General features: G+C 47.2%; 1 protein-coding gene across 3 annotated transcripts in view; it reads right to left on the bottom strand.

Moving 5' to 3' along the window:
- Nucleotides 1–16,494, bottom strand: part of ARPC2 (actin related protein 2/3 complex subunit 2) — a 34,283-nt gene continuing 17,789 nt past the window's right edge. For 2 of the 3 annotated variants that reach the window (XM_073304931.1, XM_073304933.1), the window contains exons 7-11: nt 11,182–11,308; nt 7,518–7,618; nt 7,042–7,142; nt 4,487–4,616; nt 1–451 (exon numbers count right to left, since the gene is read on the bottom strand). In XM_073304931.1, coding sequence (XP_073161032.1) covers nt 4,499–4,616; nt 7,042–7,142; nt 7,518–7,618; nt 11,182–11,308 — 447 coding nt within the window. In that variant the 3' untranslated portion in view covers nt 1–451; nt 4,487–4,498. The remainder of the gene's footprint in view (nt 452–4,486; nt 4,617–7,041; nt 7,143–7,517; nt 7,619–11,181; nt 11,309–16,494) is intronic. The other variant, XM_073304932.1, reaches the window with a different exon arrangement.

Genomic DNA, 16,494 nt, shown 5'->3' with positions numbered 1-16,494 from the left:
TTAAGATAGAAAGATCTCCTTTATTAATGAACCCCAACAGTATTTCTTCAGATACAGGAGTTTTGAACTCAAATACTCAGAAGAAAACAAGTTAATATTGCATTATTCTCGTAAGAAATACTGCAACTCATTACCAGAAATATATTGCAAAGCAAAACAGCTTGGAAAAAAAAAGAAAAAGAAAAGAAATTAAACTGATCAAAATGGAATTAAGGTGGTTGTTTTTTTGTTTGTTTTTTTGAACTAGTAAGTCCTTGCAAGCACAGCTCGTTTCCGCAGATTACTTCCCAAACTTGTACAAAACAGAACCCGATTGGTTGTATTCCTTAAGAGCCCAGAGAGGTGCAACATTAAAAGCTACGATTATCAAGTAGCAAGTGCTCCAGCCTTCTGACTTCAGCGGCGGCCTCCGCCACACCCCATGCGTTAACGGGATGCGAACGTCTTCCCCCTGTAAGGAGCAGAAGGGCAATATTAGGGGTATTCTCTTGCCAAGTATCACACACGTTACTCAGTCACAGTACAGTTCCACATTGACATCCATCATGCTCCCTTTCAACATAGGCGAGACAATGCCGTTTGGGGAAGGGAGGCCGTGGAGAGGATTTGGGGGAGTGTTTTCAAGGGGGAGCTCAGCAAGCTGAAGGGGAGGCTGTTCCACCCAAGAGGGGAAAGAGGAGAGGGAGAGAAGTGCAAGGAGCATGGAAGGAAATGACAGCAGATACGTGGTCATGGTTATGGAAGGCCTGGAAGAAGAGGACAAGGAGCAGAAGCCAATGAAGGGACTGGAGTGGCAGGAGGGGAAGATGCCTAGACTATGTGCACACGCCCCAAGACATAGGGTGACCAGCTGCAGAGGATCAGTCACAGTCTGGTTTGCTTTCCTTGGGCAGTTTGCTGCGAGAGGGTTCAGTGGAGGAAGCCTCCATTCACCAGAGCCAGACGGATACGAGCATGGATGACAGCAAGGCACCATGTGGGTCTCTCAGAACCAGTAACATTATGACCAAGAGGGTTTCTCTACACAGCAACGTGAGCCATGGGTTATAGTGGGACTCGAGTCAGCTGACCCCCGCAGGAAGCCTGGGCTTGAGCGCCAACACTGTATTGTAACCCTGGGTTAAGGATTTTCTGACCCAGGCTCGAATCTAGGGCTCTGGCCTCCATGCTGCAGTGCACAGACCAGGGTCAAAGTAACCTTATCCCAGAGTGCGTGGCCCCCCTCCCGGCCTCCGTGTCGACACTCTAGCCCTACAAATGTGTGGCACTGTGGGAAAACTCAACTGCCCACCCTGTCTCCTCACTGTGACGGTGCTGCGGACAGGACTCAGGTGCTGTAAGGAGCAGGAGTTCATAAACAGCGTAATTAGCTCCTTCAGTGGCTGTCCCCGTAGGATGACTGCTGCCCGGGGAGGGTTTATACTGAACCGATTTGTGAACTGGGCTCGCCAGCTCCAGGCTGAGTCAGGCTGGCGGGAAAATGCCCAGAGGCATCTGTTCTGAGGATAATTAGGACATCAGTCTCCAGGGCCATCAGATGATTAAACTGAAACTTTGCAAAGCTGAACGTTTAAAATGGGTTGTTCAATGAAGGGGTTTTTGGTTGGTTGGTTTTTTATTTATTTTTTTCTGTTTTGAAGTTGACATAAGATGTAGGTTTCAGAGGAAAAACACTCGCACATACCAGCCTGGCGGCTGCCAGCTACAAACTAATGAAGTGCATCCTCTGGGCTTGGGGAGCAGTGTGCTCCAGCACCCCTCCGAGATCAGAGGTGGATTATGGTTTTGTGGGGCCCTGGGCCCGAGCAAGCGGCCGTTCTCCCGCCCCAGCGCGGTTGCTGGGGAAATGGGGGTTGTGGCACAGGGGCTTGTCCTGCCCCCCAAGTCCAGCACTCCTGCCGGAGAGCAGGGTCAGGGAGTGCCAGGTGAGCAGGCAGGCGGAACAGGGCATGCCCACTTTTCCAGGTCCCCCGGGCACTGGCCCCGTTGGCCCAGTGACTAATCCACCACTGCCTGGGATCCCTTATTCCTGTACCTGCCATGCCCCAGGAGGCAGAGATAAGGGATCCCTGGGAGGATGTGGGGAATTTTGGGGCTGGCTCCCACTCAGCACCCTGACAGTGCACACTAGCCAAGCAGCTCTGCATGCACAGCCCCAGGGAGTGGGAGCAGCCAGAGTGTTGGGGGTCATCCTCCCCTGGCCATGCTGAGCAGGGAGCTCTGCCACTCCCTCTCCCTGCAGGGCAACTCAGGCAGCGCGCACCAAAATCTGACTGTGCTCTTGTGACTCAAGCAGCTCTCTTTGCAAAAAACGTCTTCTGATAGGTCTCCACTGAAAACCCTGCAGGCTCTCTGGTAGCATGCTTGAAGACCAGTGTTCAGCAGACAATGGGTTTATACTGATCTCAGCTGTTATCTTTGCAAAGAGACGTGTGGTTTCCATTTGTAAGCAAGTGCAATAGATTGCATCACAGACTGTTAGCATGGAGAGGACTAAGGAAGTTGCCCCAAGGAACTCTGGGATACAACTGGAAGAACTGGAGCACTAGAATGGGTTTCCTAGGGAGGTGGTGGAATCTCCATTCTTAGAGGTTTTTAAGGCCTGGCTTGACAAAGCCCTGGCTGGGATGATTTAGTTGGGGTTGGTCCTGCTTTGAGCAGGGGGTTGGACTAGATACCTCCTGAGGTCCCTTCCAACCCTGATAGTCTATGAGTCTATGAATTCTGGGACCCAAGTCAAGCTGGGGCTGCAAGCATACACGAAAGCAATAGGGCTCGGACCCTAGGTCCCAAGTTAACATGGGCTCGGACCCTCCAGCCCTGCAGGGTCCTGGGACCCTAGGTTCGAGCCCTAGGTTAACACAATTGGTGTGTGGAAGCAAGGGGGGTTAGGTTTGAGCCTAGGCTTACGTTGCTGTGTAGACATACCCCTAAGAGGCTCCAATGCACTGGACAGATGTGACATGAGGAGGAAGAAGCATTTAAAAGTCATTATCAATGCTCCAGCTGTGGCAAAACTCCCCTCAGAAACGCACCAACTACCTTCTGGGGAGCGAACACAGCAAACACCCGCAGCTAACTGGGACCAAGCAGTTCTGCCCTCTGCCCTCCGCCAGGCAGGCCCAACAGCACAGAACCGTTTTGTAAGAGGAGAGAATTTTCTATCATACTAAACCCCCCAGACCCTGCTCCCGGCACCTGGAATTTCCCCAGTGCAAACCGTTAACTCAAAATGAATCAGCGTGTGACACCACAGCACCATGGCGGAGGCTTTAAGCTACCCACGGCTGCCGAAGGGCATGTGGAAAAGGCTGAGAAGGGCGCACCTAAACCACCACCACCATTAGTAGTGGGCAATATTGGATTAAAAATGAGCCCGGCCCCTTTTCAGTAAAGCCAGCTACAGTCTGAACATTGAGAGCGCGCAGAGGGCTGTCTTGAAAGCCTGCTGGGACTTGCACTATCATCTCTCTAGGGACGCAACATTTCTGCATGTGGTTCTTTTGTTTCTTCCTGATGTTTTGCTGTTCCACACACCTATGAACACATAACAAACCTGAGTGTTTCCATGGCAAGACTCCCTGCATGGCTGAGCCACTTCTAAGGCCCCCCAAATATCATTCCTCTCGCTGGAACAATCCACTTCTTCAGAGTGGCCTCTTACTCCAGGTGCTTCAATGGACACACAATATTTGCACTGGGCCCAAAATCTGGCTTTTGAAGATATTCTACAAGGCTTAATGGAAATTCCAGACCCACTGGACAATCCCCAAAACAGTCACTCATTGCAGACCAGTGCAAAGGTGAAACTGACATGTCTATTTTCACAGCCCAAGCTGAGTGAGGTGCAAAATGTGAACCAAGCGCAATTAGTGTTAAGTAAATGAGATTTCCACCAGCCCCAGAGATTTTATACGTAGCTTTTCAAAGTATGATTCATAGGCAGTAATGTCACTTTAAGGGACAGGAGAGGCATGGATCACTTCATCAGCCACTAAGATGTGTTCAGGGATCCTGGATAAGGCCGAGGGTCCCTGCCCAGAACCCCTCCCATCTTTAACTCCACTTACAGCTCCGAAATAGGCATCGTTTGCAGTATGTCTACACCCTGCCAAGCTCTGTCCATCTCCGGGTTCACACACACACCGACTGGCTGGTCCCAAAGCTCACCACAGCAATATGTGCCTTAGGGACAGTTCTCTGTGACGGCACTGCACGTGACCTGTGAACCCCCCCAGGGCATTTCTTCCGACTCGCGAGGAGAGATGCCATGACAGCTGGCACCAGACTAACCTGCTGCTCATGCCAATTACTAGTCAGTTCCTGTACAGTCATCCTGCTAGATAAGCAAGTAGCATTAGAACAGTAAATGGAACATTAACGGCAATTTGGTACTATCTACTTTCAAACCCCCAGCTTTCCTGACTAGCCCTTAAGAGGACTGATTGCTGGCAAGACCACCGAGCCAGCTGCCTTTCTGCTGTACCTATCTGCTGTTTCATCTCTTGGCCTCAACTGCTCTGCCTGTCAGCCTTTGGCTCTGGACCTTGACACCTGTGCGGGACTCTGTCTGCTGAAGAGAGTCGCCAGCGAACTGTCTGGCATGGAAGAGGCTCCTGCGAACAAGAAAGCGAGCGGGGAAATAAGCAAATGAGATACGAGCTCATCTTAATCCTCTCCCACATCGGGGTTATGCTCTTGTATCCAACCCTCCATAGCTCACTCAACCCCCAGCCCCCTTGCTCACCATCTGCCCTGCCCTCCACCAGGACAAACCTGTTCCCTCTCTCTGTGGGAAGGGCTCAGCGATGGATGCCAACGTCTTCCTCATCAAGAGGCCTAGTCCAGCTGAGAATTGCTGTGTGGTTTCTCTATGCCCCTCCAACAGCCTTAATCCAGATTTGGTCACTCTGCCGTATCTAGGGGGAGAGGTAGTTCTGCCCCCATCCTGTCTAGGGATCAGAGGCAGTAAGCTGTGACCGACGGCTATCCCATATTATAATAGGGAAAGTTAATATGCTTCTGGAAATGGGCAAGATGTTCTAGCTCATTCTCCTTTGGGCCCTAAAGCAGAGTTTAAACTAACTAAGGAGATCTGAACTCCAGCCCTGAAAGGGCCAAACTTATTGATCATCATCAAAAACACATGCAAGAAGCTTCCTCAGCACTCAATTACAGAACTGCTTAAAATCCTTCCCTTCAGAGCCAACGAACACAACCCCCCATGCGCTAGGACTGAGCTCCCAAACTGTCTGCTCTTTAACAGCAAAACAGGGCAATTTAAGGTACTTACTGAGGTCAGTCAAGACAAGAACTACCTGTTTAAATGGAGGCAGACAGACATTTTAGCTTTCCCCCATCATCTAGGCTAGCCAGGTGTGAGATAAAAGCCTTTATTTCCCTTGAAAACAGGCAGTTAAGTGGGATTCACACACAGAATAGCTGCAGGTGTTGGGCTTTAACCGAACTGCAGGCAGGTCAGCCTTTCCCAATTCTCAAGGCTGACCCTTCCCCCTCAGAGGTTCCAGGATTAGCTGGGGAGAGAGGACCAGTGCAGACTTACAAGAGACTGTCACAAGATTATGCCCTGATGCTCCAGCCCTTCTTGTCTGAATGACAGAATCACATCTATACTGTCGCATCGTAAGCTAACGGCTAGTTCTCACGTTTTGATTTTCTGGGATTCTCTTTTGCTCACAGGGCAGCGGAGACATAATGCAACTGCTAACATCTACCGTGCGTTCAATGCTGAGAGCGCTTTACAGCCATCCTCCACCTCCTGCGGACGGCGGCGGGCAATGGCACCATCCCCATTTCACAGAAACGGGAACAGAGGCAGAGCAGCAACTTCACTTGTCCAAGACCACAGAGTCAGTGTAAGGGAAATCCAGCCTTGGGTTCCCCAGACACGCTCCAAGGCTCCCAGTCGGAGGGAAGAACCTGTCTGATACCTGAAAGTGAGTTTGTTTTTCAAATGCAGGTGTGAAGGAAAAGTCTGCCACTCTGAGATTTGAGTTTAGGTTCCGTGAAGATTTAAAGGTGAAATGTGCTAACTAATTAGTCCGCAGTCAGATCCCTTAGTTAAGGGTGAATGTTTGAGCCAACTTCTTAGCCTGGGATGGGCTGGCCCGGCCCGTGAATACTTTTCACCGGGTTTATAAACTATGCATGTGCCTAGTCCACATTTACGTTCCACACTTGAGTGGAGCATGGATGAGCTCTACTGATAGATTCTGAAGGGAGTTGCCGAAATGCGAGAATATCTAACAAGAGGCAGGACATTCAGAGTTAAGTTGACAGCATTTAACACGCTACTCTTCTGCCTTAAGGGTGACAGTTTTAGGGATGAGCCGTCAGCCTTTCCTCAAAGTTTCGATTTTCTCCTAACAATATTTAAATATGGAGGAGAGTTGCGTTTAATTTAACAAGGTTTTAATTCTAGGTACAAAGTCAACCCCACAATCTGGAGAATCAATGCACTTTCTCTCTGTGAAGGAAAGGCCCTGGAGTGCGTGTTAGACTAGCTACTGCAAAAACTCTGCCAGCAGAGAGCCATGCTAGCCCAGCACTTGGGATGCTTTGTTCCGCACACTTCAGCAATGCCGTTTATACAAAAGATGCTATATACATAGGTATCAAAATGCTTCCTGTCTCCAAATCTGCTGCCTACCACCAACCCAGATCTACCCCTTTCAGAATTGAGAAAATGCCCTCCTGGGAAAGGCAGAGTGCACTTTACAAATAAGCTGGATTATTAAAAAAAGAGAAGGTCAGACAGCAGAAGCCTTTAAATAACCAAGCTTGTTAAAGAACATCATAAGGTTCTCTATTCTACTGCCCTCTTCCCAGGGCTTCCTGGGCTCTGGACAAAAGAATTCTACTCCATTTTATAACCATGCTTACTCACCAGGAATGCCTTTCCAATGTGCGCTTACCACGCAAAGCTATTGAGAACCTCTCCAACACACACTGTACTGGCTGTGACGTGACCTGTGTTCACGAGACTCTTACAGGCCCACGAGTCCCGGCTTTGATACTCACGTGATTGTTTTCATTTCCTTCTTCTCCGCGTCTGGACGGGCACGGTTCAGCACCTTGAGGAAATCTGACGTTTTTGCCCTCATACGCGTGTGAATATAGGCCTGGGTTGCATTACAAAACAAACGCTGAAGGTTCCATTCGCACACTTTGGTTTTCAAACATCAGCTGGTATCATCCTAACACGACTAAACCCTGAACCCCGAGGGCTGGCCTGAGGGGTGGAGCACGCATACTACCCTGTGGGGATCACGGACAGAACCGAAGAAGAGGGCAGGGTTTAAAACGTGCCCCCTCTGCAGACTCAATTCCACATTCAGGGATTATGCAGCACGTGGCATTTCCGAAGGGCTACACGCTCTGCTCTCAGCGTTGGAAGCACGTGAAGCTGAGAGGTGGAGATGAACTCTGCATTTAAGACCCTCCCCCGCCCCTCCAGAACCCAGCGCTACATGAAATCAGCACAGTCCCCGCTGTACCTTGGAGCATTTGATATGATAGTGCAGGTAGTCCCGGAACGTGTGGATCAGGTTGATGGTGTTGTCCCTGGCAGCGGGGTTGGTGTGGCGGGGGAACAGCACTGGAAAGATAAAGCAACAGCGCAAGGAGTTTTATTTCCGACCCAGGCTGAGCACCAGCTAGGAAGAGTGGCAGAGGCAGACACACCCACGTCTCTCGGATATGAACAGCTACAGAAGAGCTGTTTGAATACATGAGCCTGAACACACACGAGATCCATGCAAGAGCCCTTGCCTGCACCATATGCCTGAATGGCACTTGGAATTTTAACACAAGGCTTAACAGCACTGCTCCAAAATTTGCCGTCTCAGAGTCACCCATGGCAACACTGACAGCTGTACGATCTGATAGTCTGGTTGACACAGGTGACTGGAGTTAATCTGAAGATGATCACATCGTAGTACCTGCAAAAAGTACTTCTCATTCACTTTTCCTAAGCTTGACGAATGTCTTTCAACAGACACCTTAAGAGGGCAGAGAGGCAAAATAAACTAAAAACTGGTCTGTTCAGTGAATGAAACATGGAAAGAAACCTAATCCCACCTGTCTCTTCTAAACTAGTAACAAAGACCCCATACATATTTTCTACTAATGACAGAGCAGAAATCTTCTTCCTGATCTAATGCATAGAGAAAACCTCATGACCATGAAGATTTAAGAGGCCAGGTAGAGAACGTGTGATTTTACATGGCAAATCAATACTGTATTCACGTCAGAATTCTACCCTTTGACATGACCCTTGCTCATCACCAGACCCTGCCAATCACCCCACCCCCAACTACAAGCTGACAGGGCAGATACACTTGGACAGCACCGTGGGAAGCCATCAGGTGCTGCTGATTGCCCTGTCATCGCTGAATATAATCTGCTAAAACCCCGATGCATCCGGAGGAAAATAAGTGTCCAGGATGAAATTTTGCATCCTTCTGCCACAGTACAAACAGAAGTGCCTTTCACAGAAGGCAGGTCTCAGCACTGCCATGTGGCCTGTCCGCTTGCTGGATAAGCCAAGCGCTATTAGTTACGCTGGCCCAGGAAGCAAGGTGCCAACTGTGAGTGGCAGACATGTACAGTTCCAAGGGCTGTTATTTTGTGGGAACAACTCAATTACCATTCCCAGGACTGACAGGCCTCTGGCATGGGGCTAATTTCACAAAGGGGCAGTTAAATCTGACATTGAAGAAGAGCTGCTCACACAAAGCCTGTGGTCTAAAGCGAGTTGCAGAGCTCGTGCATGGTCCAAGATCTGCTATTACATTGTGCTCCCATATCACTCACGAGTTGCCGGATGTCTCTGAGATACGAATCTTAGCTCAGGACCCTTGTACAGACAGGTATCGCAACAACACACCAGTGTGAACTTCGCTTTATTCAGCAAAGGGAGGCAGCAGCATCTGTGCGTCCTACTCTCAAACGAGTGCAAGAAAGGGTGCTCTGAAGTGAAAAGCCTCAACATACTGACCCACTTTCGTCCCAGTTTCATCTATTGACTAAAAGCTGTAGCCAAATCGTTAACTGCACTTGTGGCTCATTCTTAAAAATGTTCAAGAGGCCAAATAACCGAACTTAACCAAACGTATTGCCTAAGGGCAAAATAGTACCATGAAAAAAGGAGACAAATATCCTCCTTCTGGAAAGCAATTCTTATCTTGCAGGACGTTCACCTTACACCAAAGGTGCGCTTTGGAAATATGTATTTATACTAGCTATATTTATAACATGGTTTTACAAAACGTTTCAAAACTTTCTGTATGTAACAAAAATCCAACCCGCCAGTTTGTACTTGTTGCTCTGTATCTTCCTTCTCTCTGTTTTGGATACTAGCAACCCAGGTACTGGTCTGTGAAGTTACATCCCTACACTTTCCCTTATCTTGTTTCAAATATTACATCCCAAGTGCTGATGAGCCATGCCAGGACTCCCTCACTGTCCTTGGCACAAGGTATTCATGCATCTTTGCTTTGACAAGGTTCCTGTTCTCTAATGCCAAAGCTGACTTCAGCTTTGCCAAGTGCTGGGGGATACCCGTTACGCGTGAACAGAGCTGTGGGAAGATCCTGATCATTCAGTTAACAACTTCCCAAAGCCGCGTACATAACGTACATTACGCCAATACCATGTGCCTAATGCCTATCAGTGTGGCGCACTCTACGTCTCCACCTAGGTATTGGTGAACACCTCCGTATTTTTATTACTGGAGCCTTGGAGAGCAGTCCTCACTTAGGCCTGTCTGATCCACGCAGGGCAAGAGTGCCCAGCACACAAATCAGAGCCCGGTGCCAAGCATCACAGGAAAGGATTGGGACAAGTGTAGCAGAGCATGCTGCAGCTCAAGAACCAGGTGTATTGGCACAGCTCTCATGGAGAAGTCTGCACAGTGCCTGTTTCCATATCTACCACTAGCCGATACTAACAGCTCCTAAGGCAGGGGCAAAGTTGCACAAAAATGGGCTGGAGGGCATACTATTCCAGGGGAGTATCTAGCACCATGTGGTGCTTTGCAAATATTAACTAGCCCTCCCAGCACCTGGCAAGCAAGTATCTCGGCTTTACAGATGGAAATTAGAGGCAGGGCTCTAATGATTTGTCCAAGACCAAAGAGAATGCTGGAGAGCCAAGATGGAAGTTTCAGGTCCCAGCTGTGCAGTCAGACCATGCGTCTAATAGAACATTTGCAACACACACATTTGTGGCCAAACAAATTATACAAAAAATATGCACATCTTTCCCCAAATGAATAACTCAAAGCTATACCCCTGGTCATCAACTGAACCTGTATTTTCAAAATAACACGATGCATCAAATCATAAAATCTGTTTCTATTTTTCCCATTATTTAACATGCTTAATGACCTGGGCTATCAAATGATTAACCTTCCCCTCTCTGTTTCCTCATCTCCTGTTACAGAGAACAAGGAACACTTTGAACACAGAAAATGGATGTCATTTATTTTTATCAACAGGAGAGGAGAGATGACAGATGATGATGTGATATGGACTTCTGTTACCCCCAAAACCTCTTTTCAAACTACAGGAATTTCATGTCTCTCTCTCCACCCCAACTGAGGACTATTCAGACAGGTTGTTGTTATTACTACTACTGAATATAAAGTTGTGGTGCACCACGACAACGTGACATTATCAGCATGCACAGGAGCCAAGAATTGCGGAGCAAAAACTCGGAACATTTTCCCACGCTGCTCTGACCAATCTGCATCAGTCTTAACTTGCAGCATTCCTATTTCAGTCGTGAGCCACAGACTGCCCATCTTGCTGAGCCATTCAATGGTTTCAGGCTGGGAACACGTGTCCAATAGGGATTGTCATTACCAGTTGCGTGCATGGCACTTTACAGCCACGTAGCAAGACAATTGTCCAACATTTACAGGATGCCTAGGCTGGAAGGAGTGTAAGACTCACTGCCCGGAGGGACAGGTACCTGGTCCCCTGAGGTGAATGACTGCTGCATCAATCTCTGTACTGCATCCCACTCCATATGCAGAACCATGTCACAAGGAGTTTCACGGTTTCACTCCCAGTCTCAAGCAATGAGACAGCGTGAATCAGCTCTCCGCAGTGAATGCTGGAGGACAGGGATAAATTGCCCTTCCTGGGCCCAGCTTACCAAAGGTGATGTAGCCAATGTTGTCACCTACTGCTGCATCCGTGTCTTTCAGTTCAAGGGGGGGCTCCCTGTGGCTGAAGAGCACCTGTGGAGCTGTGTGACTGGCACGGCGGCCTTCCTTAAATTCCTGAGCAGACAAGACAAAACCAACATGAATTCACTCAAGTGTAAGACAGGCCAAACGATCCTGCTTTAAGTGTGAACACTGGCTTCTGAAGCCCCCTCACCCCCCACACACGCAACATGCCCATAGCTCCCACTGTTCCATACCGGACATTAGAACCCAAAATCTTTGACATTCGAAGTGCTGACTTTAATGTGCCAGCCCTCCCTTACAGAATGTGAACAAGGATTTTTCCTTACAGGGGATAAGAAATATTTAGTTCAGTGGAATCAGAGTCCTGTTACACCAAAGATTTCCTAACCCCATGTGAGCTTCGTTTATTAGATTAAAACCCTGCCAAATTAACCAACAGTAACACAAGCTCAGATCAGGAACATGAAGCTTAGGAGTAGAAAGCATCCTACTTCACACAAAACAAATGGCCTAAAATCATAACACGAGAAGAGACCCTGAAGAGCAGTCACTAACAAGGGTCATTTGTGCTTTCCCAGGCGAGCTGCTTCTGACAGCGTCAATTTCATTGCAAAATTGTTTCCTTCTTTAGGACACAAGAGAATTAAAGAATGTAACTGCGAATGACATCGCATTTCATGCAGAATATGAGAAGTATGTGAAAGAACAGGTACCAATTGAAACTAAGCCTTAACCCAACACTAACTAGGTGAAACTCAGCCAAATGCTACTAGTGATAAACTGCGGGTTACAAAATGTGAAATCCCCTAAGGTTATAACAGATGGGAGGCTGCTGGCAGGATGTTCCCCATATGGGCCCCGGGGCTCTAGTATCTCTCTCTCACCATCCTGCAAAATAGCCCAGATTTGTCAGCTTTCAGGGCACGTTTGTTTCATGTGCCCTTTGACACGAGGTGGGGGTACTGGCTGGTGTATGAAGAGCAGCTACTTGGCAGAAGAGCTGACTGAAACATGTATTAGTTTGGTAATAGGTCCTCGTGACGTGCTCACGGCTTATATATGGAGCATTTTCATGATCCTAACTTGGAATAAAATAAGCGAAGAAGTGATGTGTCCCACAGTTCTAACATAACAAATATACAGGTGTGAAAGACCTGCAGACACCCTTTTCAGGCTGAGAGGGCCCCATCTCCTGACCTCACCCAAACCACGTAGTGCTGTTTTCCTTAATTAACCACACACACACTACTTGCAACTTCACCCCTTCACATGAGGTACGTGCACCCTGCTAACTCAACATGTAATGTATCACACAGATTGTTATCAGCTGTCCTTCCTTAGCTGTGCATGGTCTCCAGTGTCTGAACTCTTCACCCTCCATACCCGTAGCATGTTCCTTGCTCTAGAAATGGAAGGAGAAACACATGCATCCCTGATCTGGGAGAGTTCAGGTAGGTTACTAATTAATCTACTGGGGCAGTTTATTGGGATTTCTCTGTATTAAACTCTACAGCTTTGACTTCCAAAGGCTAAGGCCAATGGATAAAAGAGATCAAAGAGCTTCGCCCTGGCTGAGCTGGTTAATGGTGGATTCTCTCCATGAAAGGAAAGCTCGGTTGTAGCTAATGTTCGACACAGCCACATTACATAACTGAGCAGAGGGAGGGCAAGAACTAGAGGAACATGTTAGCATGACTCAGAATGGAAATTCCTGTGGTTTGAACAGCAAGTTTTTAGAAGCTTTAGAGGGTACAGAGTCCGGAGCAGCATCCCCTGGAAGGCTCACTGCAGCCCAAAACCGGTTTTATTAACTCTGTGGGTTCCCCTCATTTCATAAAGCTGAAATTCAGGGACCCCAGCTTCAGCGTAGCACTGTGCACTTAGAGTTGGGAATTTTGACAAGTGCTGGGGATTTCACGTTTAAAGCAGATCCTCTGCTCTTAACTCATGCCACAGCAGAGAGAAAGACACACAGTGCAAGCTAAGAAGCCAGCATCAGCCTTTACTCTGGAACATGCTCGCTGACGTGGGCTGGAATGAGTCTTACACTACTAGGCCATCACAAGGTTAATACTTGTTAGCTGGGTTTCACCCTGGCCAGCAGCCATAGCTGGCACCTAGCTGTTCTCTTACTAGACTGGCTGGGTCCTCCTCCCTCCTAGCTCTCCGTGCAACAGGACATACCAGAGCGCACTGCTCCACATGTCTTGTGCCACTACACGCAGGCTGCCCCCTGCTGAGGCATTATGGAACAGCTGCCCAGATTCTTCCCAGAATGCACTGACTGGCAGCACCACGAGCATGGCTGGATAAACGTACCCGGCAAACGGCTGTGGTGGGAAGAAAGCTGGTGCATGGCTGGTTTAAGTGGTTTAGATAAGCATTCTGAACGTGCAGGCAGAATGTCAGACGGACGAAACTTCAGCCTGCCAAACTCAGAAAGCAGTCACATAACATGCAAATTGTTTCTGAGATAAGAGAAGAACTCTAGTGTGGCTAAGTGACAAGTACGATGGGAAAAACAGACTACAAATAATTTACCTTTAAGATTGAGATGAAAAAGCACTTATCCCAGGCTCTAAGCATAGTCTTTCAAACACACACACAAGCAATACCCAAAAACCCACCAACCCCTCAAGACAGCGTATTAGTGCAGACTAGGGCAGTTTTTAAGGTGGAACACATTTCCAGAGACTCTCAGAAATATAGGCCTGGAAGGGACCCTGAGAGGTCAAAGTCCAGCCCCCTGCACTGATGTAGGACCAAGTAAACCTAGACCATCCCGAACAGGGTTTTGTCCAACCTGTTCTTAAAAACCTCCAGTGATGGAGTTTCCACAACTTCCCTTTGAAGTCTATTCCACAACTTAACTATAGTTAGAAAGTTTTTCCTAATATCTAACCTAAATCTCCCTTGATGCAGATTAAACCCATTACTCCTTGTCCTACCTTCAGTGGACATGGAGAACAATTGATCACTGTCCTCTTTATAACAGCCCTTCACATACCTGAAGACGTATCCAGTCCCCCTCAATCTCTTTTTCCAAGACTAAACATGCCCAGTTTTTTTAACCTCTTGTTATAGGTCAGGTTTTCTAACCCTTTTATCATTTTTGTTGCTTTCCTTGGGACTTTCTCCAATTAATCCGTATCTGTCCTAAAGTGCAATGCCCAGAACTGGGCACAGTGCTCCTGCTGAGGCCTTCCCAGTACTGAGCAGAACGGGGCAATGATCTCCCATGTCTTACATACGACACTCCTAGTAATAGTTCCCAGAATGAGATAAACCTGTCTTTGGAACTGCATCACAGAGCTGACTCGTATTCAATTTGTAATCCACTATAATCCCCACATCCTTTTCAGCAGTACTGCAGCCTAGCCAATTATTCTCCATTTTGTAATTCTGCATTTGAGCATGAGCATCCTTCCTAAGTGAAGTACTTTGCACTCGTCTTTATTGAATTTCATCTTGTTGACTTCTGACCAATTCTCCAATTTGTCAAGATCCTTTTTAATTCTAATCCTGTCCTCCAAAGTGCTTGCAACCCCTCCCATCTTGGTGTCATCTGTAATTTTACAAGCATCCTCTCTACTCCGTTACTCAAGTCATTAATGAAAATACTGACGACTACCAGACCCAGGACTAACCCTTGCAGGACCTCACTAGATGCGCCCTCCCAGTCTGACACAAACCATTGATAACTACGCTTTGAGGGCACTCTTACAACCAGTTTGCATCCATCTTATAGTAATTTCATCCAGACCACATTCTATAGTTTATTTATGAGAACGTCATGCGGGTCTGTCAAAAGCCTTACTAAAATCAAGATACACCATGGCTACTGCTTTCCCCCATCCACTAGGCCAGAGACCCTGTCAAAGAAGGAAATGAGCTTGGTTTGGCATGATTTGTTCTTGACAAATCCATGCTGGCTAGTCCTTATAACCCTATTAAACTCTATGTACTTACAACTTATTAATAAGTTGTTCCAGTATCTTTCCAGATATCAAAGTTCGGCTGACTGGTCTATAACTCCCCAGATCTTCTTTGTTCCCCTTTTTACAGATAGGTATTTTGTTTGCCCTTCTCCAGTCCTCTAGCCTCATCGGTCCTTCAGGAGTTCTCAAAGATAATTGCTAATGGGTCTGAGATTGCTTCAACTAGTTCCTGAAGTACCCTAGAATTAATTTCATCAAGCCCTGCCAACTTGAATACATTGGACTTATCTAAATATTCTTTAACCCATTCTCTTCTCATGTTGGCTTGTATTTCTTCCCCCTTGCTGTTAATATCAACTGTGTTGGCTATAACATTTCCTTGAGCAATTCTTTCGAGAGAAGCTATATGCTCTAATAGGATTCATTCTTGGAACAAAGAAGGAAACAGCCTGATTCCTGAATGCAGCATAACACTAAGGCAGGACTGGCCCAGGCAAGGAGCATCTTCAGCACACCCCTTCCCCCCCATTTATTAAACTTTTCAATACCTTATTTTTATTGCATTTGTAGCCCATTTCACGCCTTTGATGCATGACTTGCACGCATGATTTATCCTTGTCATACAAGACAATAAATTTGCATGCTAGGATCTGTAAATCTGTATTTATTCATGCCATATACAAGCAAAGAAAAAAATTCATTTCCTCTATGCTTTCAGAATTACACAATAAAACAAAGTTCACAATATCGCAACTGGGCTCTCACTTCACTTTGTTCTTGTATCTCACTGAATGACTGGCAACACCCCGCCCCGTATATACCCGCAAGGGCATGGCTGACAACATTCTAGGAGATTCAAGGAAAATGTAGTTCTCAGAATGTCTGGAATGTTCCACGAGATTCTACAAAGGCCCAGAACATTCTAGGAGGTTAGTGAAAAAACGAATCCACATAATAGAATACCTGAAACATTTTACTTCAAATGTTCTATTTTCCCTTTTGTCGCTAACAAATACAGCCCCTCTCCCCGTCCCCAGCACCCCAGGTGGTAGCCTGCCCCTATATCCAGCCCCGCACTGTGATCTGGACCAGCTTAGAGATAATGCATTTTTGGATGGTCCTGTCTACTATACAGGTACAAAGTGACACCAGGGCATTTCCCATACTAACAAAGGTTTGCTCTGGTGTCCTTTGCCAAAATTCAACCTTCCCCTACCGTGCTGACTTCTAGCTGGCTACTGCTGAAACCTACACCATGGGTGGCTGCATTTCAATGGAATCGTGTGTATGCTGAAGTATTCTTTGATTAAAGGAATTACGTAAATATGTAAAAAGAAC

This window comes from Lepidochelys kempii, chromosome 11 (assembly GCF_965140265.1).
Source record: "Lepidochelys kempii isolate rLepKem1 chromosome 11, rLepKem1.hap2, whole genome shotgun sequence".
Taxonomy (NCBI): Eukaryota; Metazoa; Chordata; order Testudines; family Cheloniidae; genus Lepidochelys; species Lepidochelys kempii.
The sequence above is the reverse complement of the archived record's forward strand: the minus strand, read 5'-3'. Positions and strand labels throughout refer to the sequence as shown.